A 22,593-nucleotide genomic window follows, 5' to 3' on the forward strand; every position below is an offset into this window, starting at 1 on the left:
GCCCATTTCTAACGGAGTGCTGCACTAAGGAAAGGTATCGAAATCGGTCGGTGAGGCCTGGCACAAAATATCCCAAAGGTGTTCTATAGGATTCAGTTCTGGACTCTGTGCAAGACATCCGTTACAGGGATGATATTGTCGTGTAACCACTCCGCCACAGGCCGTGCACATTGAACAAGTGCTCGATCTTGTTGAAAGATGCAATCGCCGTCCCCAGATTCCTCTTCAACAGTGGGAGACAAGAAGGTGCTTAAAACATCAATGTAGGCCTGTGCTGTGATGGAGAGGTCCAAGCCCCCTCCATGAAAAACACGACCACATCATAACACCACAGCCTCCGTATTGTGCTGTTGGCACTACATACGCTGGCAGATGACGTTCACCGAGCATTCGCCATACCCACAGCCTGCCATCTGATCGCCACACTGTGTACCGCGATTCGTCACTCAAAACAAAGTTTTTCCACTGTTAAATCGTCCGATGTTTACGCTCCTTACACCAAGAGAGGCGTCGTATCCCTTATGAGCAGCCGATCGTCCATGAAATTCTAGTTTTCTCACCCTCCACCTAATGTCATAGTACTTGCAGTGCATCCTGATGCAGTTTGGAATTCCTGTGTGATGGTCTGGATAGATGTCTGCCTATTACACATTACGACCCTCTTCAACTGTCGGCGGTCTCTGTCAGTCAACAGACGAGGTCGGCCTGAAGGCTTTTGTGCTGTTCGTGTCCTTTCACGTTTCCAAGTCACTATCACATCGGAAACAGTGGACCTAGGGATGTTTACGAGTGTGGGAATCTCTCGTGCAGACGTACGACACAAGTGACACCCAATCACCTTACCACGTTCGAAGTACATGAGTTCAACGGAGCGCCCCATTCTGCTCTCTCACGACGTCTAATAACTACTGAGGTCGCTGATAAGGAGTACCTGGCAGCAGTTGGTAGCACAATGCACCTAATATGAAAAACGTTTGTTTTTTGGGGGTTTTCGGATACTTTTGACAGTGCAGCACGCTTCAGCAATTGTGGACCCATGCTATTTGCTTACCTGACGGTTCTCTAGTTGTGTCATTTATTCAGAGACAAGGAATTTTCAATCTCATCCCTGTCGCAAGTTAATGTCATGACAACATATCTAACCTGATGATGTGGTTTCTAATCTACTTAACCTGTCGTTAAATAAATTATTTACAGAAGCAGATGAGCGGTTATTAATCAAGGTGTCTACTTCTAGCAGCGGCTGACCCTCATACAACATAGCTACGCTCTGTTGAGACTGCAAATGCGTATATTTCTAAGACTTTACACGAACATATGATGTAAAGAAAATAACGAGTCACTTTGTGATATATTAACACTCACAGCGTGCAGTCAGGTGCAAACATCGCCGTTTGACGTATACCTTCGCCGGACAGTATATTAGTCGCCCTTAAAAGACCACATTGGTCGTTTTAGCTGTTATGGAAGTGATATCAGACACCCACATTACTCCCCACTGCCAAAAAAGTCATGAGAGCGAAGTGGGGTGTATGTGCCAGGCGGTCGTACGGAATCAGTGCTGTCAAAAGTCAACATGGAGACATGACACGAGGGTCAGTAAGGAGCTATCGTATATGGACGTGCCCATCCAACGCAATGTGTGTGTGCAACGTAGTATCTTGTTCGTGTTGTATCACAATGACAGAAGGGAGAGAGTATAAAGATCGATGTCCGCCGGGAGCCTAGTCCCCTCAGATAGCACCAAGGCGACCACTGGGTAGTGATGAGAACAATCGAATGTAAACAATCGAATCAGTCGGTTGATGGAAAACAGGCGGCTCATTCGGTTGTAGTTTTACGTATCGGTTGAGTCAGTCATTCACTCTTTTGGGTGAAATTAGCTTGTGGTAGAAACCGAATGAAAACATCGTTTCCGTACGATTATTATTCATTCTTTTCGTTGGGCTGGAATCAGCGTGTGGAAACAACCGAAAGAAAAAAGTCGACGCAGTCTGGCGCATTCAGTCCTGAGCAGAAACATTTGATCGGTTTGCTGTTGTTAAATAATCGTTGTTGGCGCCATTCTATTATTACCGCTCGTCACTGTTAATTGCTGTTCCGATATTTCCTATTAGTGAATGCCACTAAGTATTTTTAATTCAGTTTTTCGCCCATGTCCATGAAGTAGACGTTTTCTTAATAGTGAACTTCGCGTCTAGATCAAAATGCCGAAACGCTCAGTGGCCTGGGGATGGATGAAATAATACGACTAGTCAACAAGTGATCGTAAGATAAATTCCATGCGATATTCGGTAGCCACCAGGGTTATTCATATTAAAAAATTGTACTAACTCAAAAAATTCAACAACAAAATAAAGAGAGATGACAAATATTTCTCGCGAAAAGAAATACTTCCGACAAGTGACAGTGTACGCTGAGAAAGCAAGTGATTAAGCCACCAAAAAGGTGAAAAAAAAGTTGTGTCTTTTCTGCTTTCTGTTCACGCTGCTTCAGCGTTTACTGATAGAAAATTATCGGTGAAGGATGCAAACCAGCGGGAAAAGAGGGAGACGCATAGCGTCAATAAATTTCAATAAAATATAATTATTCATTTATTTAAGCAGAGATTTATAACGTAGAACCAATTACTAACCGTTAAAAATCCACATTTAAAGCAAGAAGAATGGAAAATTCGTATGTAAGTAAAAAATAAAATACATCAATTTTGATAATAATTCATTTACAGAAACATATTTTTATTCAACTCTCCTTAAAATAAGATACGTCGTTTGTATCTAAAAAGTTGGCAACGATAGTCATGGTATAACCGAAAACGTTCAAAAAGTATGTAAATAAAATCACTCAGACCTGGAGACTGAGTGAAAATATTCATATAGCTAACAGTCGATTCTCTCACATTAAGTGAAGCCACTCAAAGCTGGAGGGTCAGTGATAGGATTTATACAGCTGGCGTGGCTCCAGAGACTAGTGTAATTCGATTGTTTCATTCGACTGAGAAAAAGGACTGAATGAAAAAACAGTCATTTTTTTAGCTTTATTTACAAACACGATCGGTTTCGAGGCATTTTATCTGTATCATCAGTTGCAATAAAATCAAGTCACGTTCTGATCGAGAAAAGTGAATGGGAACATGACTTGATTTTATTGCACATAATGGTGCATCTGAATGCTGCCAAAGCTGTCGTGCCCATGAATAAAGCGACATTATCTCTTCAAAATGATGCATCCAGGCTGTAGCTGCACTGACTACAAGGTCTGCTGCGCAAAAACAATCGACTGATCTGAAACTTCCTGGCAGATTAAAACTGTGCGCCCGACCGAGACTCGAACTCGGAACCTTTGCCTTCCGCGGGCAAGTGCTCTACCATCTGAGCTACCGAAGCACGACTCACACGCGCTACTCACAGTTTTAATCTGCCAGGAAGTTTCATATCAGCGCACACTCCGCTGCAGAGTGAAAATCTCATTCTGGAATCGACTGATCCGTCACTACCGCTAAGTTTAAATTCCCCATCCGATGGTTGGGTCACTACCAACAGTTCATGAGGTTAGGTATCTAAATCAGGATATTGACGCAAAGTCTGGTGATCAAGAACTTAACACCCGCACCTCACTAGTCTCCTTCCCTGCCCATGCTGGCCACATACCGATGATGAACATTTGTTCCATCGCCAGAATTCGGACCGGTATCTCCGAGTCGAGCGTCAGCACACAGGCGTGCGCCTTAGCGACATCGACTACTGTGTCGAGTCTGCTTTCATTAAACCGCTCATTAGTTCCTAATCTCGTTATTACGTGTCCATACTGTGCACATTTCCTCAGAATTATTACTTTTGTTATAAGGTCTTCGGATGGTACACCAAAGAAAAGTGTGCAACACTGGAGTTCTTCTCTAGGCGTGCCCGAATTTTTAAATTCCTGCGGCTTAACCTTTGACGCTGACGGCGTATATCAGAGGTGCACTCCGGCCGAGGAAGGCATGAAATACTGCGGCGAGCGGCGAGCGCAGGCAGCGAGCAAACAGCCGCGCAAAAAGAAGACCTGGAGCAGGCCGCGCTGGGCACACAGCGCTCTCCAGAATCTGGGACAGCGGCGGCGGGCTGCGAGCTGGAGCTGGAGCTGGAGCCGGAGCTGGAGCCGCCGCGTAACGGCCGCGGCCGCCTGTCCACACGCCACTCGACTCTTGCCCTCTCTGGACAAACACAACCTTCGGACGGAGCACGATGCGTCCCTCAGGACAGCAACCGCCGCATCACTGCCGCCCGGCTGCTATCGACAGTGGGACGATTCCATCATCGCTGCAATCGACCGACAATACCAAACCACTGTGCTGCTAGCAAGCTTCCTGCCGTTGCTTGGCACGCATAGCGATCAGCAGGACGAGTTATGCTATTCTTCTGGCACGTTAGTGTGACATGCTTTTACACTGATGTGGCAGAAGTAATTGGATGCTACCCGACATTCTGTCGGGCCTCCTTTTTTCCAGCTTAGTCCAGCAATTAGACGTGGCATAGACTCAACAAATCGTTGGAAGTCTCCTGTACAAATCCCCCAAACACTATTTTTTTTAAATGCATCTTTAATTCTACATGTTTGAAAGTTTTACAGTGTGTAGATACGTCCTTTAGGAACAATATTTTCATTTCTCCACATAATTTCCATCCCTCTCAACTGCCTTACGCCATATTGGAACCAGCGCCTGTATACCCGCACGGTAAAATTCTGAACCAACATGTTGGAGCCACTGTTTGGCAGCGTGCACAAGGGAGTCGTCATCTTCAAACCTTGTTCCACGAAGAGAGTCTTTCAGTTTCCCAAAGAGATCATAGTCACATGGAGCCAGGTCAGGATTGTAGGGTGGGTGTTTCAGTGTTGTCCATCCGAGTTTTGTGATCGCTTCCGTGGTTTTTTGACTGACACGTGGCCGTGCATTGTCGTGCAACAGCAAAGCATCCTGCTTTTTCCGATGTGGTCGAACACGACTCAGACGAGCTTGAAGTTTCTTCAGTGTCGTCACATATGCATCAGAATTTATGGTGGTTCCACTTAGCATGATGTCCAGAAGCAAGAGTCCTTCGGAATCGAAAAACACCGTAGCCATAACTTTTCCAGCAGAAGGAGTGGTTTTGAATTTTTTTCTTGGGTGAATTTGCGTGATGCCACCCCATTGATTGCCTCTTCGTCTCTGGTGAAAAATGATGGAGCCATGTTTCATCACCTGTCACAATTCTTCCAAGAAATTCATCTCCACCATTCTCGTATTGTTCCAAAATTTCGCTGCATACCATTTTTCTTGTTTCTTTGTGAGCTACTGTCAACATCCTGGGAACCTACCTAGGACAAACCTTTTTTAACGCCAACACTTTCAGTATTCTGCAAACACTTCCTTCCCCTATCCCAACGTAGCGTGACAATTCGTTCACTGCGATGCGTCTGTCAACAGTCACCATTTCGTGAACTCTCTCCACATTGTCTGGAGTGTGTGCAGTACGAGGCATGTCGCTGCGACAACAATCCTCAATATTGCCGTGCCCGCTTTCATCACGAAACCGGCTTGCCCACCGACTAAATGTACTGCGATCGACAGCAACATCTCCATACACCTTTTTCAACCTCTTGTGGATGTTTCCCAATGTCTCGTTTTCACAGCGCAGGAAGTCTATGACAGCACGTTGCTTCTGACGAACGTCAAGTGTAGCAGCCACTCACGGGAACAGGTTGAACTAAGTTTGAAAACAAGCGGGAAGGATGTATCTACACACAGTAAAACTTCCACACATACAGAATGGAAACTATATTTTTACAAAAAATAGTGTGCATTTCTTTTGGAGTGACCCTCGTATTAAGCCACGCTGCCTCTATAGCCATCCATAATTGCGAAGGTGTTACCAGTGCAAGTTCTCGCGCACCAACTGACTTCTCGATGGGCGACGGGCGATCTGGGTGGCTAAATCATTCGCTCGAATTGTCCAGAATGTTCTTCAAACCAACAGCGAACAATTGTGGGCCGATGATATGGCGTATTCTCATCCATAACATTTACATCGTTGTTTGGGAACAAGAAGTCAATGAATGGTTGCAAATGGTCTCCAAACAGCCGAACATAACTATTTTCTGTTAGTGACCGGTACAGTTGGACTAGTGCACCCGGCTTATTCCACGTAAACACAGTCCACACCTTTATGGAGCCACCACCAGCTTTGGTCACAACTTAGGCCCATGGCTTCGTGAGGTCTGCGCGACACTCCAACCTTACCATCAGCTTTTACCAACTGAAATGGGTACTCACCTGACCACGTCACGGTTTTCCAGTCATCTGGGATCCAACCGTTATGGCCACGGCTCCAGGAGGGGCGCTGCAGGCAATTTCGTGCAGTTAGCAAAGGCGCTGGCGTCGCTCGCCTGCTGCCACAGCCAATTCACGCCAAATATCACCGCGTGGTTCTAACGGAAACGTTCATCGTACGTCCACATTGATTACTGGGGTGATTTCATGTAGTGTTCGTTGTCTATCAGCACTGACAACTCTACGCAAATGCCACTGCTATCGGTTGTTAAATGGAGGTTCAAATGGCTCTGAGCACTATGGGACTCAACTGCTGTGGTCATTAGTCCCCTAGAACTTAGAACTACTGAAACCTAACTAACCTAAGGACATCACACACATCCATGCCCGAGGCAGGATTCGAACCTGCGACCGTAGCAGTCGCACGGTTCCGGACTGCGCGCCTAGAACCGCGAGACCACCGCGGTCGGCTGTTAAATGGAGGTCGTCGATCACTATGTTACCCGTGGTGAGAGGTAAAACCTGAAAATTAGCTTTCTCGGCACACTCTTGTCACTGTGGATCTCGGGTATTGAATTTCCTAAAGATTTTCGTCTAGCTCCAACTACCATTCCGCGTTCAAAGTGTGTTAATTCCCGCTTGCGCCCATAACCACGTCAGAAAGCTTTTCACATGAATCACCTGAGTACAAATGACAGCTCTGTCAGTGTATAGCCGTTTAGAAAAACACATAGACTATGCAGTGGTAAAGGTAAGTAAGTTAGAGTTCCGCGTTTTCACCCTATACAGGCCAATTGGGGCCGACCGACCGCCGTGTCATCCTCTTGCCAACGGCTCACTGGATGCGGTACTGAGGAGCATGTGGTCAGCGCACCGCTCTCCCAGTCTTTGCTGGGATTCTTGGCCTTGGAGCCTCCAGTAATCCAGCTCCTCAATTGGCCTCACGAGGCACCCTGATTGACGGAGTATATCTAAAAAGTTCAAAGAAAGGCAGCACGTTTTGTACTGTCGCGAAATAGGGGAGAAATGTCACTGAAATCATACAGGATTTAGCATGGACATAATTAAAGCATAGATATTTTCGTTGCGGAGGAATCTTCTCACGAAATTCCAATCACCAACTTCCTCTTCCGAATGTGAAAATATATTGTTGACGCCGACCTACATAGGGAAAAACGATCACCATTATAAAATAAAGGAAGTCAGGGTTCGCACGGAAAGATACAGATGTTCGTTCTTTCCGCGTGTTCTACGAGATTGGTTATAGAAAATTGTGAAGGTGTCTCGATGGACCCTCTGTCAGGCACCTAAATGTGATTTGCAGAGTATCCATGTAGATGTAGACGTACCGCTCCTTCCACCAAGGAAGGCGATACTGGAAACCGAACCTGGTCCGTTCTGGCCATTCAGCTACGGAGACAGACGACTATGCAGTGGAGGAAGGCAATAATAACCGGCATCTGTTAATGTCAATTACATACTGATCCGTGACCAGCGAGGTGCCCCAGCGGATCAGCAGTCTCTATCTGAGAGTGTTTCTGCTTTATAGCAGCCATTAGGCACAGGGCGCCCGCAATTTTTCATATCAGAAGGGGCAAAACATTTTCTTCATACATATGATTTAGAAATTTTGAGAGTTTAAGATAATTCTTGTTTATTGCTCGGTTTCCGTTACACATTTTTAATTGAATTGCATGTTTCGATCACTCTGGATCATCTTCAGATCTAAGTAGTTGTGTCAGCAACCCGTGGCGTCTACTCAGAACGTCGTATCAGTGTATGGTTCCAAGTAGACAAGACCGGTTACTGACGCAACAGTAAGTTCTTAGATTTGAAGATGATCCAGAGTGATCGAAACATATAATATAATTAAAAATGTGCAACAGAGACGGGATAATAAATAATAATGTCTTAAATATCAATACAGTTCCAGAATCTCTCAAGATGATTGCCCCGGCTATGGTGAAAACTTTAAGGACACTGTTACTTGCTCGTCCTTTTCTCCTGTAAGTTTTTTCACTGTACTTTCAGTACCAAGTCAATTTTATAAGCGTAAACAAATTCGCAATATAATTATAGTAAAACTTCTTTTTATATTCCTAGATTTTAAGTTTAGCCTGCATTTTTGTAATTTTCTGTTGATACTGTCGTAAGCCCTATTCCCTCAATTACTTGATTCCCTGCCGTTAAAGATTTCACATGTATAACATTTCTCACATTTTGCCACTATCCGACGCTTCAACAATTTAGTTGCAACTTCCTATTTCATTGCTCATATTCATTTTATACTTCACTTTACAAATGTTTTATATCTTTGTTACGTTCTTTTATCAACATTTTCAAGTCATTTTAGTGATAATTTTAAGTCATGAATTCGGGAGCCTGTGGATACACGTTCTTTTTCATATTCATAAACTAATTTAATTGATACTATGAGCAACTGTTCCACGTCCTCTCCTCCCCTCCCCCCCCCCCTCTCACCACCATTTTGGGCGGCTCTGATTGGGCACTTCTCCTTTGCTCATTAGGAGTTACATAACGACAGAGTGTTTCAAGCATAGCGCAAGCGCTACGGTCGACATTGCGATTGTCGCGGTATGTCCTAATTTTTACGGCTGCCGTGACCCATTCCGCGTAAGCGATAACCGGGACCCCAAATCTGACGACTTTTGCACGCCTCCAACAATTCGAAATGTAATGTGTATTACCTTCAAAAATAGTCGAGTACATGAAAGTTACGAAATGACCCCCTGAACGCGTCGCCAAGTGATCACGGTCAGGCGATGAACTTAGGAGACGCCTCAGCATGCGCCCGAGTTGTACGTTTTGAGAACACTCAGCCGCGAGCTTTCATTGTTTAATTATTGTAGTCTGTTTACTCGCATCATTTCTTGATGCGCTGAATTGTACTGTACTTAAATTCCATGTCAGTGAGCGCCCCTCTGGCTCACCCACTTGGTCATTCCCCGATCTCGTTTGTAGTGAAAACACGACGCCGAAGCAGGTGACTTTTAGGCGTATGCAGAACTCCCTTCGACGTTCTAAGTTCACTCACTCAGACGAAATATGATAAGTACCTGATGGTTATAATTAAGGTGCAGCTACTCACAGAGATCCAGTGCGGGCTGTAACATGTCAATGAAATATGTACACCGGAGATGCCGAAGAAATGCTGCATCCGAAAAATGACATGATCAACAGTTGCTTGCAGAAGTTCCGATGGAATCTGAACTGGCCTACAGATCAGGTAGAGTCCCAAAGGGTCCGTAATGCTTTCTTTTAGATATCCACATAGCCAAAAGCTACATGGATTCGGATCAGGTGATCTTGCAGATTATGTATCTGAAAAACCTCTGAAGATAACATGTGTCCTGGAAGGTTGCATTAAACAGATCTTTTACTATGCGAGCGACATGAAATGTTGCTCCATCTTGCATGAAAACAGCGGTTTTCACATAATTACGCTCTTCCAAAGCAGGGACCACATGCTGTACAAGGAGGTCTCGATAACGTGCAGACGTCAAGGTACAACTGACGGGCCCTCGTGTATTCTCTTCCAAGAAGAGTGGGCCCAGAATAGAGGTGCTTGTGAATCCACAACACACAATCATATACAGCCCGTGCATCTCTTATCTACAACCATACTGTTCACTCGCGATATAGCTTGTCAAATGACAGCATGGATGTCGTACCGTCATACAAAGAATGAACAGCGCCAGATTTGCACATAGTGGCCAAAAATGGAACTATTTTTTTCCGTCGTAAGTCGGTTCCACATTAACCCCATGGAAAATCTAACAATCTCCCTTACCATAGGATAATTGCAGCCCACAATGGACCTCCATGTGCAGCTGCACTTTAATTATAGCCACCCGATACTTTATTGAAAATATTTATTTCGAATTGCAGCAAATGTAAACAATTTGAATGAGGCTACGTGAAAACTGGATACGAGGGCGTGCTGAAAAATTATGCCTCCAAATCTTTTATGTGAAAATTATTAAAGCTTTTTAAATAAAACAAAATTTATTAACATGCTAATTCTTTATTCTTCATCTCTACACTTTTATTTTTCAACATAGTCAGTTTTGGGACGAACTCATTTCTCCCAACGAGGAACCACTTTGTTGATACCGTCACCGTAGATCGTTTGACTTTATTGACGGAGCCACATCATCTCTGCTTGTACCGCCTCATCACTGTCGAAATGAAGTCCTCGAAGTTTTGGAAACACATGAAAATCGTATGGGGCCAAATCCAGACTGTATGGAGGATGATTGATGTTCCACTGCGTCTGATTGTTGCGAATGCCGCAGAGCTCTTGTGCGCTCTGGCATTGTCATGCTGAAGGAGAGGGCGCTCTATGTGTGGACGAACTCTTCGATTTCGTGCTTTCTGTTTTCTGAGGGTGTTCTGTAGTACCTAGACTTACAAGAGTAAACATCAGCTAACTTACGTATTAAAGTTTCGTTACGATTTGTAAGAAACGCATTGCGTGCATTTCTTTATTGTGTATGTTCCTTCATACAATGAAGGACCAAATAAATTGGTATAGGCTTGCGTATTCAAACACAAATGGTTCAAATGGCTCTGAGCACTATGGGAGCTCTGAGCACTATGGGACTTAACATCGGAGGTCATCAGTCCCCTAGAACATAAAACTACTTAAACCTAACTAACCTAAGGACATCACACACATCCATGCCCGAGGCAGGATTTGAACCTGCGACCGTATCAGTCGCGCGGTTCCAGACTGAAGCGCCTAGAACCGCTCGACCGCCATCGCCGGCTATTCAAATACAGAGATATGCAAACAAGTACAATACGGCGCTGCTTTCGGAAACGCCTATATAATACAATATGTGGCCGACGCAGTTGATAGATCGGTTTCTGGTGTCACAATGGCGGGTTATCAAGATTTAAGTGAGTTTGAACGAGCGATGGGACTCAGTATCTCCGAGGTAGCGATGAAGTTGGGGTTTTACCGTATGACCATTTCGCGAGTATACCGTGAACATCAGAAATACGGTAAAACATCAGATCTCCCACGTCGCTGCGGCCGGATAACGTCCTCCAAGAACAGACGACTAAAGAGAATCGTTCAACGTGACAGCAGTACAATACTTCGGCAAACTGGTGAGGATTCAAATTTCAAGTGCCACCATGTGAACTTCAACGAAACATCAGCTATGTGGATGGGCTCTCTGAGCCGAAGGCCCACTCGTGCACCCTTGATGACCGCACGACACAAAGCTTTACGCTTCGCCTGAGCTCGTCAACACTGACGTTGGACTGTTGATGACTGGAAACATGTTGCCTGATCGGACGAGTCTCGTTTAAAATTGTATTAAGCGGATGGACTATTACGGGTATGGAGAAAACCTTATGAAGCCATGGACCCTAATGTCAGCAGGAGACTGTTCAAGATGGTGGTGGCTCTGTAATGATGTGGGGCGTGTGCAGTTGGAGTGACATGGGACCCCTGATAGGTCTAGATACGACTCTGACAGGTAAACCGTACGTAAGAATCGTGTCTGATCAGCTGCAGCCATCATCTCCATTGTCTATTCCGACGGACCTGGGCAATTCCAGCAGGGCAATGCGACACCCCACACATCCAGAATTGCTACAGAGTGGCCCCAGAAACATTCATCTGAGCTTAAAAACTTCCACTGGCCACCATACTTCCCAGACATGAACATCATTGAACATATCTGTGATGCCTTGCGACGAGCTGTTCAGAAGAGATTCCACCTCCTCGTGCTCTTTCGGATTTATGGACAGCCCTGCAGGATTCACGGTTTCGTCACTGACTACAGATGTCTTCATCAGAAAATCCAAACACTTGTCTGTAGTAACAGATGAACAGATTTAAGAGCAAGAACTTCTCGTATATAAAATACTTCATAAGAAGGTAATATTTAAGTCATATAAAAATTACAGATATTGGAACTGCCACAAAATTGGTAATTGTCAATAAAGTTATAAATATCGTAGGACACTATACACGTATAAAAGCTGTAGGAGGAAACAGGTACTGGAGGTGGCATCAGAGTCTGAACTCACCTCGAATAGAAACGAGTCGACCACCCAGCTTATCATTCCCACCCGACGGACGGATCAGCATCTACAAACCTTAACTCCACTAGTATATTGCGGAGAGATTTGGAATGTAACCAGGGAGTTGGCGCAAAGTCTGGTGATCGGGAACTATACGGCACCATCTCTCCTCCACTTGCCGGCCAAATATTAGTGACGGAAACTTCTTGCACCGCTAGGGTTCGAACCGGATACCAGCGAGTCGAGTGCCACTGCAGACGCATGCGTTAGTGATCCCAGCTATGAATGTGGATAGTACTGCTTGTAACTAACACATAACAGTACTTTTTGTTGTTGTGGTCCTCAGTCCTGAGACTGGTTTGATGCAGATCTCCATGCTACTCTATCCTGTGTAAGCTTCTTCATCTCGCAGTACCTACTGCAACCTACATCCTCCTGACTCTGTTTAGTGTACTCATCTCTTGGTCTCCCTCTACGATTTTTACCCTCCACGCTGCCCTCCAATACTAAATTGGTGATCCCTTGATGCCTCAGAACATGTCCTACCAACCGATCCCTTCTTCTGGTCAAGTTGTGCCACAAACTTCTCTTCTCCCCAATCCTATTTAATACTTCCTCATTAGTTATGTGATCTACCCATCTAATCTTCAAAACAAAATAAGCAATGAAGCTAACAGTGGTAAAATACGAATAGTGTTATTCTTACAAGATTTCGGGCTTGGCGATCGAGTGCTAAATAGCTTGCCTACGAATCGAGAGATGGCGGGATCGAGTCCCGGCCGGACCATAGAACTTCTTCATTCTGCCTTTAATTTAGCCTACACAGTTCAACGAAGCAAGGAGTTGCAGTTCGTATTCTCTGTTGTGAACTATAGATCCCTTTACCCCTGTTGGATAACAGGAATAGATTAGGGACACACAAGTCGCCAAAGCGGCGTCCAATTGGAACATCCGGCGATTGAATTACACGAAATTATTATTACTTGCATTAGCACTGATCCAGAAACTGCCAAAAAGACTGAAACTATGAACAACACCCGGAGAAAGTTACATATGGGATGGGAGAAAATTAATACTGCTTTACAGATGTAGAAGAAATATGAAGTGTTTTCAAGAATCTACGGACGGCATACGCATTATGCTTGTGACTTAGGACTCAATGCACAGAAGCTATTTTATAGAGTCAACAACAAGGGTTCAGTGAGAACTTGTCAGAAGAACGGAGATAAGCTGCCAAGTAACGAATTAAGTGTTTCTGTAGAAATAAGAAGAAGAAAAAACGTCTTCATAGTGACACTTTCTGATTCCAAGGTGGACGAAAATGAAGCAAAAACGAAGACACAGAACAATTTTAGTTTTTGTAAAATGTAAAGGTAGGCCACCGCGACCATTGTCACAGTCAATAAAATTCTTCTGGGTCTGGGACCGCATTGTAGTCTTAGTTTAGAAATATATCGTCGGTATTCTCGTGATCGTGGATTTTCAGCAGACAACACAGCGCAAAACTGCGCCTGAAAGGAAATACATTGGAAATTCCAAAAATGTTTGAAAGAGGTACAAACAGTCTCGTCAGCGCCAGCTTTAAACACTTACGTCATCTGAAAAGGGCGTCAGCAGCTCTAAACGAAAACAAAAGTGCCATACTTCTCGACAGGCAGTAATTTTCTTTTGCTTTAAAAGCATCCACGGCATTCTACAGACGGGTTCGCATTTCTGAATGTTCCTAACAGCGATCTCTCCTACTAAGAAGACTAGGAGTTGGCGAGTAACTTGTAGACCATCGAATTCGTGACGGTAAGTGAACGAGGTCCCACTTCTTGTTACATTTTAGTGAGACAGATGACGAATAAAATTTTAAGCGGAAGATGACTTCAGGTGAGCTCCGTGAGCTGAAATTGGCACGACTTTTCACCTTGTTTCATTGAATCTGTAGCAGTAGTTAGAACACGAATTTACCTTTTTCCTATTTGTAAAAATATATCAGTAAATTTTTCTGCTCTCATGTATCAGATGATTAGTCCTTTAACTGTCAACAACTGCTATTTGATCATTTTACCGTGTGTGGTTCTGCTGCAGAAAGCTAACGAATTAATACACAACGTACTTCCTAACATAGATATTATGCCATGATCTGTATATGTTTAAACAAAGTAAATTCTACGTGTAGTATAGGTTGCGAATTTCGTTATTAAGTTATTCTGCGTCGTATGTAAGACAGGAGCGCAAAATGTGAACACAGCAGCCATTCTATGACCGGAACTCATACTGCATCTTCAGTCTTTTTGTTATTACAACTCCAGAACTTCTTTTAAAATTTTGGCGATTGAATTTTTGTACAAAAATTTCAGATTTTATTGCAAGTCCACTTATCACAAAATATTATTCCTCTTTTGTCTTTTATCCTGTATCCTTAAGGGCAGGATGGTCTGTTATAATTTCGTTTTTGCGTTTCTTAGGTCCTTATAAACGTAGTCATTCTGTATAACTTTTCGTTCCATAACCGTGTGGTCACGGCGGGCTGTTTGAAATCCAACACATCTTTGCAGCCAAATGCCTGTATGCTAGTGGAGGGGCGAAGAGACTCACAGACGGGAATGTTTGGGAGGGGAGTACTAGTTCTGGCATTTGCCTTGCAATCTATGAAAATTTCCCGAAACTCTTTGTCGGAATAAGAAGATGTGAGTTATTTTTAATTTGATTCTGGGGTTATGTGAAGTATTCTAAAATGTGATAGCCAAAGGTCATGTTTATATGCGTTATCACTTGACGGATCTAAGTAAATGATTCGCTCGATGTACACAACAATGTATTTTTTTCAATTTTTATAAGTTTATTTTCATTCTCTTTGCCAAAATGTAGAACGGGCTGTTTGAGATATATCCCACTATGAAGTCTCGGTACTTTCCAGCAAAATACCAGGAGACCTAGTAGTACAAGTGTCGAAGATATTGAAGGGAGGGATTCATCGTCTGGTCAAACAACAGCTTAGAAAAGTTCTTCTGTGGCCTCCTTTCAGGGAAATATTCAGAAAAATCTAGTGAAAAATATTAATTTCATACACTGTTATGCATGCCGGTGGCGCTCTATTTTTTGTGTTCAGAACTGTTCATGGAATTTATGTCCTCTGTTTTCCACATTTGCACATCAGTATACTGTTTTTCTAAAGATACCGTGTACATATTGTAAAACATAATGCATGTTTTCAATACATTTACGTGAAAAATCGCGTTTGTGTTAATTCGTTGCGTAATTCGCCTGTTACTGTATCATCAGCAGTGTCATTAGTATCGAGTTAACATAAAGATCGGAAACATTAAAATTCATGTGTACAACCAGTCAGACTAACCTGTCTCGCATCAGTCCACAAGAACGACAGTTAGATATGTCGCATCGAAGCACGGATATACATTCACATCTCTGCAACTGTGGCGTCCCTTCTAAAATACACACACTTAACGTTCTTCGTAATACCTGCCAACTGCAACGTCCCCTGTAATACACAGCACATTCAATGTATCCATGGTACTGCAAACAAATAAATAGCTAGAACTAACTGCATTCAGTGTCTACCAGATCTTTTGGTTTAAATGCTCCTACAGCGTAGGTTATAATTATATTTACGTACGCCCAAGGAAATTACAAATTTTGTGACTCTGTATTTTTTCTGTTGTTTAATTCTGTAAAGTTGCTGATCTGCCATTATTCAGTATAGAACAGTCACATTGGCTGAGTCGTAGGACTGCTTAACAAAAAGACTGCTTAAAAAACACTCATGTGACCCATCCTTGAATATTGCTCGCGACCGTAGGTCCCATGCGCAACAGGACTCACAGATCATATTGGCCGCATAAAAAAAGTGTCAGCTCCAAGAGTCCCGCAAATGCCTTACTTCCACAGTTTCAAAATTCATTACTAAGCGAGGAATCTAGGAACATTCTGCATCAGTGTATTTACCGCTCCCGTAGGCGTGTAAGCAATTATTCTACCCGCAGTCTATCAGTGGATGGCATCCTAATGTGTGGTACAATGGGAACTATTTTCTGCCAGGGAGTTCATGGTGATATGCAAGTTATAGATGTAGATGTAGCCGCTAGCTTTAAACGACAGCCTAGTAGGCTGTGCAGGCAGGATAAACCTCAAACCGTTTTGTCTTCTAATGCAAGCTGAGGCAGCGATCTCTCGTACACATGTATCAGAACTAACAGACAAAAGTACTTCATCTTTCTTACATCCACTCACGTTGGATGACAGTTTTATATTCTAGTAATTACACTTAAATGGGTCATATTATCGTCAAGGAGTCAGCAAGTCGAATGCATCTAAGGCACTACATTTTTAAGTAGTAAAAGAAGTGGGTTAACGTCGACAAATCGCTGTTCTTATTTCCTAAAAAAAATTATAGCATAACATACTAGAAGAAGCGATCTGTTCATTGGACAAATGCTGTGGTATCAAGCAGTCTTCAGTTTCTTAATGGAAGGTAGTGTGGGAGGTAAAATTGTTGAGGGAAACCACAGATTGACTATAGTAAGTAAGTTCAACTGGATGGAGGTTACAATAATGATGCAGAGATGGAGATGCTTTGCTCGAGAGAGGAGCGAGGAGAGCTGCATAAAACCAATATTCGAACTGAAGAACACAACAGCACGGAGGCATAGTTGAGTGACATAGTTGTTCAAGAACGGAAATTTTCATTTAATTGTAGGCTTAGGGGAAGTTAATGATGCAATGGATGAGAGTGGGGGGTGAGGGATGACGGAGGGCATCCCTAAGTACGCTTCTTTAAGTACGACTGTCAAAGAGAAAGATCTGTGGAAGCCACCACTCCGTATACAGGCCACAAGTGGCCCATCGGGGCCATCCGACCGCCGTGTCATCCTTAGTGGAGGATGCGGATAGGAGGGGCGTGTGGTCAGCACACCGCTCTCCCGGTCGTTATGATGATATTCTTGACCGAAGCCGCTACTACTCGGTCGAGTACCTCATCAACTGGCATCACGAGGCTATGTGGACCCCGAAAAATGGCAACAGCGGATGACGGCCTGGATGGTCACCCATCCAAGTGCCGACCACGCCTGACAGCGCTTAACTTCTGTGATCTCACGGGAACCGGTGTATCCACGGGGAAGCCACAGAAATGAAATTATTCTAAATTGACATTACAGGTGCTGTCGTTCATGTGTCAGGGACATACGAGGGGCACTCAATCAGTAATGCAAAAACATTTTTCTCGGCTAATTTCGCTTGAAAAAATGCGCCATTTGTTGTGGGACATTGTAGAATATTCCCGCTTCTGCCCTTATAGGAAGTTGCGATAGGTGGCGGCGCTGTACGCAACCTTGAAAATGGCGTCTGTAACGAAAGCTTCGACCATAAATATAACAGACTGGGCCTGACGTCATTTGCGTGGCTCCAACATCTCTGGGCTAAAGTCACGTGAATGTTGGCAAAACATGGTTGTTTCGTGTTGCGCTTATGGCTGTACTCAGCGTTTTGTCGGGGGAAATGGCATTACATTTCACGTGTGTTTCTATGACAGTGCAGATGCGTTTATTGAAATCTGCTGAAGTGACTTTTATATGTTTTTTACACTTGAAATAGAGTATAACGTAAATTAAAATGTTGAAAGTGTTGCCTGTAAAGTCAGACTCATATTACATTTTGGAAAGTATCTGTGATAATTCGGTTACAGAAGTAAGTATAACTGTTTCTCGTTCCTATACATAGGTTCCCTAAGGACGAAAACCGAAGACCGATTTGGATACAGGCCCTGAAACGGAAAAACTTTAAGCCGTCTGTACATACGCGCCTTTTTGTATACACAAGTGAGATTATAAGGCAAGAGCACCTATAGTCGACACATGAAGAGAATTTTTTTCTACCTTCTAATACTATTAAATAAATGTAGGCTCCAAAATTATTTTTTGAAACTTCAAAGTCTCACCTTTCATCTAAAATATCATTTTTTTTTTAAACTGACAGTTCAAACTTTTGTAAAAATAGTAGGAACTGTACCTTTGAAGTGCACCTAAAATTGGTACTCTAAAATTGACCTGCTCCTAAAGTCGACAATTTTGGCACCTATAGTTAACGTAATTCCTATATCACATTTTCTTTTATAAGTGACTAGAGCTCAAAACGCGGCGAATCCAATATTTAAAGTTTTGAAATGAGCCCACTCTTACTCTTTAAAAGAATTTTAACGAGATTTTACTTTAACTGACAGTTTATAGTAATTTCGTCCCGCTGCCCACCAGTAGGGCGTTCGGTATATTTGTTAGGTTTTATAAATGGTACTGTGAACAAATTCAGGTCAAATGCAGTTCTGACATAATGTTTCGCAAATAAAAAAGTAATTTTTGTTGGAAGCGTTTTGCAGTCAATTGAGAAATGTGAGTAAAATACGATACAGACATAGGATGGCAGTCCGCTGATTTGAAATCCCGCCACGTTTTGCCAACAGTCACGTGGCTTATGTTGGAGCTACACCAGCTTGGGCACAGCAAGGCCAGTCTACTAGTATCTATGGTCGAAGAACGAAGGTGCGTTACAAGCAGAGATCTGTCATTGAGTTTCTTTTCGCGGGAAACCAGAGTATTGCAGATATTCAGAAGCCGCTTTTAGAATGTCTACGGAGGCCTGCTAGTGAACAAAAGCACGGTGAATCGTCTCTCATCATCAGTACGAGGTCGCGCAAACATGTCCGATCCGTATTTTTGCTGGCCGTAAAATTAAACAACCGTATTTCGCGGGACCTGTGGGGAAAATGAACTCCTGTATTCTGGGTTCCAGCGCTGTGAAACCCTACAACTGGCAGCAGAAAAGTCATTGGCAGGAACACGTCCGAACTCTGTAGCAGAAGACCGAAACGAAGTCCAGCAGTTACAGTTCGCAGGCTTCCGCGGTCGGTGTTAATTCGAATAAAGCCGTTTAGAAAGAGTTATTATAAAACGGCGTCGAGGAAAATTATATTTGCTGGGCGTAAGAACTGGCAGTGAGTCGGGGCGCTGTAACAACACCAGTCGAAATAGATGTAACGGAACTTGAATAGCGTATTTGTCTCTATTGGTTACGGTAGAGAGATCGATCTTTTATTCCTGTCTGGATATATATGTATTTATATGATATTGTATGAATAAAGGCTGGGCGAGTGTAAAGCTATCGTTAAAAACGCACGCCGAGCGATTTGTTATGATTTGGCCTGTCATAATAATAATAACATGCTTTCGAATACAATTAAAATATAATGGCGATACCTGTTTAGTGTTATTTGAAATAATATGTAGTAAATTAATGAGTAAGGTAGCCGATCCTATAAGAGGAGGTAAAATTGGGCACATTGAGGTGTTTTTCCTTATATCACGAAGCCGATGATACGGCGTCATTTTCCGTCTACTCTTGGAAATAAACAAGTAAAGAAGTGCTAATTGTGCGTAGTGAAAAAATATGTGGGCGAGTTTTAAATAACGACGGTATACAATCAGAGTAACAAAAGGACATTTAGTTACACGAAATCGCGGATAGCGAAGTGTGGTCATGAAATTGAGTACACCTACAGGGCGGTCAGTTCCGGGATAATTGTATACGCATCGCACGAGGGACGCGGTATTGAGACCGTTTTTTTTTTTTTATTATTTCGCGGAGAGCGGTCTCCAATTTATGAAAAGAAGAAAAACTGTATCATTATCATTGACTGTTGGTGTCGAGCAACCAAAATTGTGCATCAAAGCGTTTCGATGGAATTTGGGAGTTAGGGTTGAGGCACTCGCATATACTGCACATGAGAATGTGAATGAGTGGTGAATGCGAAATAAAACTGTGAATAAAGTTACGTTAAATAAAACAGAAGAAACGAGACAGTTGGTCATATTTGTTATTATTCCATAAACTGTAACATTTCTTATCGTTGTAGAAGCCTTTATAGACGATCGTTATGACAATTTGCTTCGAAGGGATCTCGTTACGAGTTAAATTTTGGGGACCTGGTCAAGAGGGGGTAGTTTGTAGATCCTAACTACTGCAGCTATTCTGGAATCAGGTGCTACCGTGACTGTAGTGTGTTGTCAATGACTTAAGGTTACCCTATCTCATGCTCTGAGGTCGACGCGCCTTTCCACTTGGTGTAACGGTGCCTCACGGCAACAACGACAACGCCGACGACGGAGGAAGATACGGCACCCCGCAGGCTCCGGCTCCGGCGCCAGCGACCCTCGCCCGACGACCGCCGCCCGAACTCGGAGCACGCGAGCGACCGGCGAGGGGCGCTCCGCCGTTGTCCGCGGGCGGCAGCAAATTTCCGTTTTACGGCGAAGTAAAGCCGCTTATCGCGGCAGATAAATGCTGCCTGCGGCGGGAGAGCCGGCCGCGGCCGGTGGCGGGACGCTGTCGTACGTGAGGCTCGCCGGGCTGCACCCGCTGCGGTGCGGGCCCGCTATCGGCAGCCCGCGCCGAGGCGAACGAGCGCGCGCGCCCGCGATAATCACCGCCGCAAGGCCGGAGTGGGGGATGATAGTGGCCAACAATCTCTCTTCTCGTGCCCAGCTGGGCCTAGTTTTTCCCCGGGTTCGGAGGCGGGAGGTCGCAGGACCGATCGCCGCCGCGGCCGGGCCGCTGCGGGACTCGCCGCGAAGGGATGTCTTTCCCCCGGGAGGAGACGTCGCCGCGTCGGAGGGCGACGACCGCGCGGCCGCAGTCAGTGATAGCTCCAGAGTGATTGTGAAGTGAATTCGTGGCAGTGCGTCACCTTCGAGGATCAGTGAAGTGCGCAGCGAGACGTGGAACTACGTGAGAGGTAAGCACCTGTCGTGTGTACCGAGCCGGCGACGTCGCGCCTAGCGCCTCGGTGGGAGCACGTGGCGGCAGCGCGGAGACTTACCGAAGAGGCGCAGATAGTCCTGCCGGGCAGCCATGGTCGTCTGCGGCTTGTGCGGTAGTGCAGGGCTTACTGCGCGTCGCGTCCCGTGCTGCGGCCTCCGGAGGGAGCAGGGAGGGGGGAGCGGCAGCGCGCGGGGCGGGGGGAGCTCGCGGGGCCCGCGGTTCGCCGACCGCCAGCCACCACTCCGGCTCTCGCGTGCGCACCCGCCCTCGCCAGGCAAATCTAACGTCCACCGCATTTTCATCCTTCGCAAAAAAATATCTGATCGAGCCAACATCCGCAACCGACGAACATGTTTATAGCACAAAAATCTGCTTCACTTGATACTAATCTCTAAATTTATTCCAGGAACGGTTTCGCACAGTAAAGCTTCATCTTCAGGTGCCACCAAATAATTGTGGTAACGTAAACGTGCAGTGGTCGGGTCAGTCAGTCATGGGGGATCACACCCGTCTCCAACAAACGCGTGAGAGCATAGGACGAGCGGTCTGAGTCATGGACTGTGCGGCTGGTCCCGGCGGAGGTTCGAGTCCTCCCTCGGCCATGGGTGTACGTGTTTGTGCTTAGGATAATTTAGGTTGACTGATGACCTTATCAGTTAAGTCCCATAAGATTTCACACACATTTGAACTTTTTTTTTTTTTTTTTTTTTTTTTTTGAAAGCATAGGACCGGCAACCACATTTCCGTGTCGTGCTATCCAGTCGCGAGCTGTGGTTGCTGCCTTACGCTCTTACTCGTTTGTTTGACGTGGGTGCGACCCCCATGACTGACTGACCCGGCCGCCACACGTTTACTATTCCATAATTATTTTCATGATTTTACAAAGAATTCTGCTAGCACCACATTTTTTTCGGCTTGAAGCCGCATATTCGGGCTACCTGCCGCTCGCCATGCTACTGACGATAGTCACTGAATAGTAGTTTTTTCCTAGGAGCGATGGGTATGCCCATGGCGTCTTGGCGTTGTTGCACCCGATGACGCAGTTTTAGGCCGCGAAACCGGTTGCGTTTCAATAACCAACCATTTTTCCAGCTATTAGCGGAATTCTTCCCAATATCATGCCTCTCAACAGTTCCGGACGCCCAGAACATAAAATACGGTTTTTCATAATTATTTGAAGTTGAAGCTTCATACTTCGAATCCGGTCGTGGAATAAATTAACAAATTATTAACAACTAAAACGGATTTTAACTCTACGCCGCGAAACCTGTTGCGTTTCAATAAACAACAATTTTTCCAGCTGTTGGCGGAATTCTTCCTAATATCATACCTCTCAGCAGTTGAGGATGCCCAAAACATAAAATATAGTTTCTCATAATTATTTGAAGATGAAGCTTCGTGCTTCGAATCCGGTCGTGGAATAAATT

General features: G+C 44.4%; 2 protein-coding genes across 5 annotated transcripts in view; one reads left to right on the plus strand and one right to left on the minus strand.

The window, feature by feature from the left end:
• LOC126328425 (box A-binding factor-like) overlaps window positions 1-21,282 on the minus strand; it is a 470,780-nt gene extending 449,498 nt beyond the window's left edge. For both annotated transcript variants that reach the window (XM_049996035.1, XM_049996033.1), the window contains exon 1: window positions 21,225-21,282. In XM_049996035.1, coding sequence (XP_049851992.1) covers window positions 21,225-21,258 — 34 coding nt within the window. In that variant the 5' untranslated portion in view covers window positions 21,259-21,282. The remainder of the gene's footprint in view (window positions 1-21,224) is intronic.
• The window catches only part of LOC126328487 (uncharacterized), a 239,827-nt gene continuing 237,969 nt past the window's right edge, over window positions 20,736-22,593 (plus strand). Inside the window, exon 1 of one of the 3 annotated variants that reach the window (XM_049996039.1) lies at window positions 20,736-21,140. The gene's annotated coding sequence lies outside the window, so the exon portion shown is untranslated. The remainder of the gene's footprint in view (window positions 21,141-22,593) is intronic. The other 2 variants (XM_049996041.1, XM_049996040.1) reach the window with 2 other exon arrangements.

The sequence above is a fragment of the Schistocerca gregaria genome, chromosome 2 (genome assembly GCF_023897955.1).
Source record: "Schistocerca gregaria isolate iqSchGreg1 chromosome 2, iqSchGreg1.2, whole genome shotgun sequence".
NCBI lineage: Eukaryota > Metazoa > Arthropoda > Insecta > Orthoptera > Acrididae > Schistocerca > Schistocerca gregaria.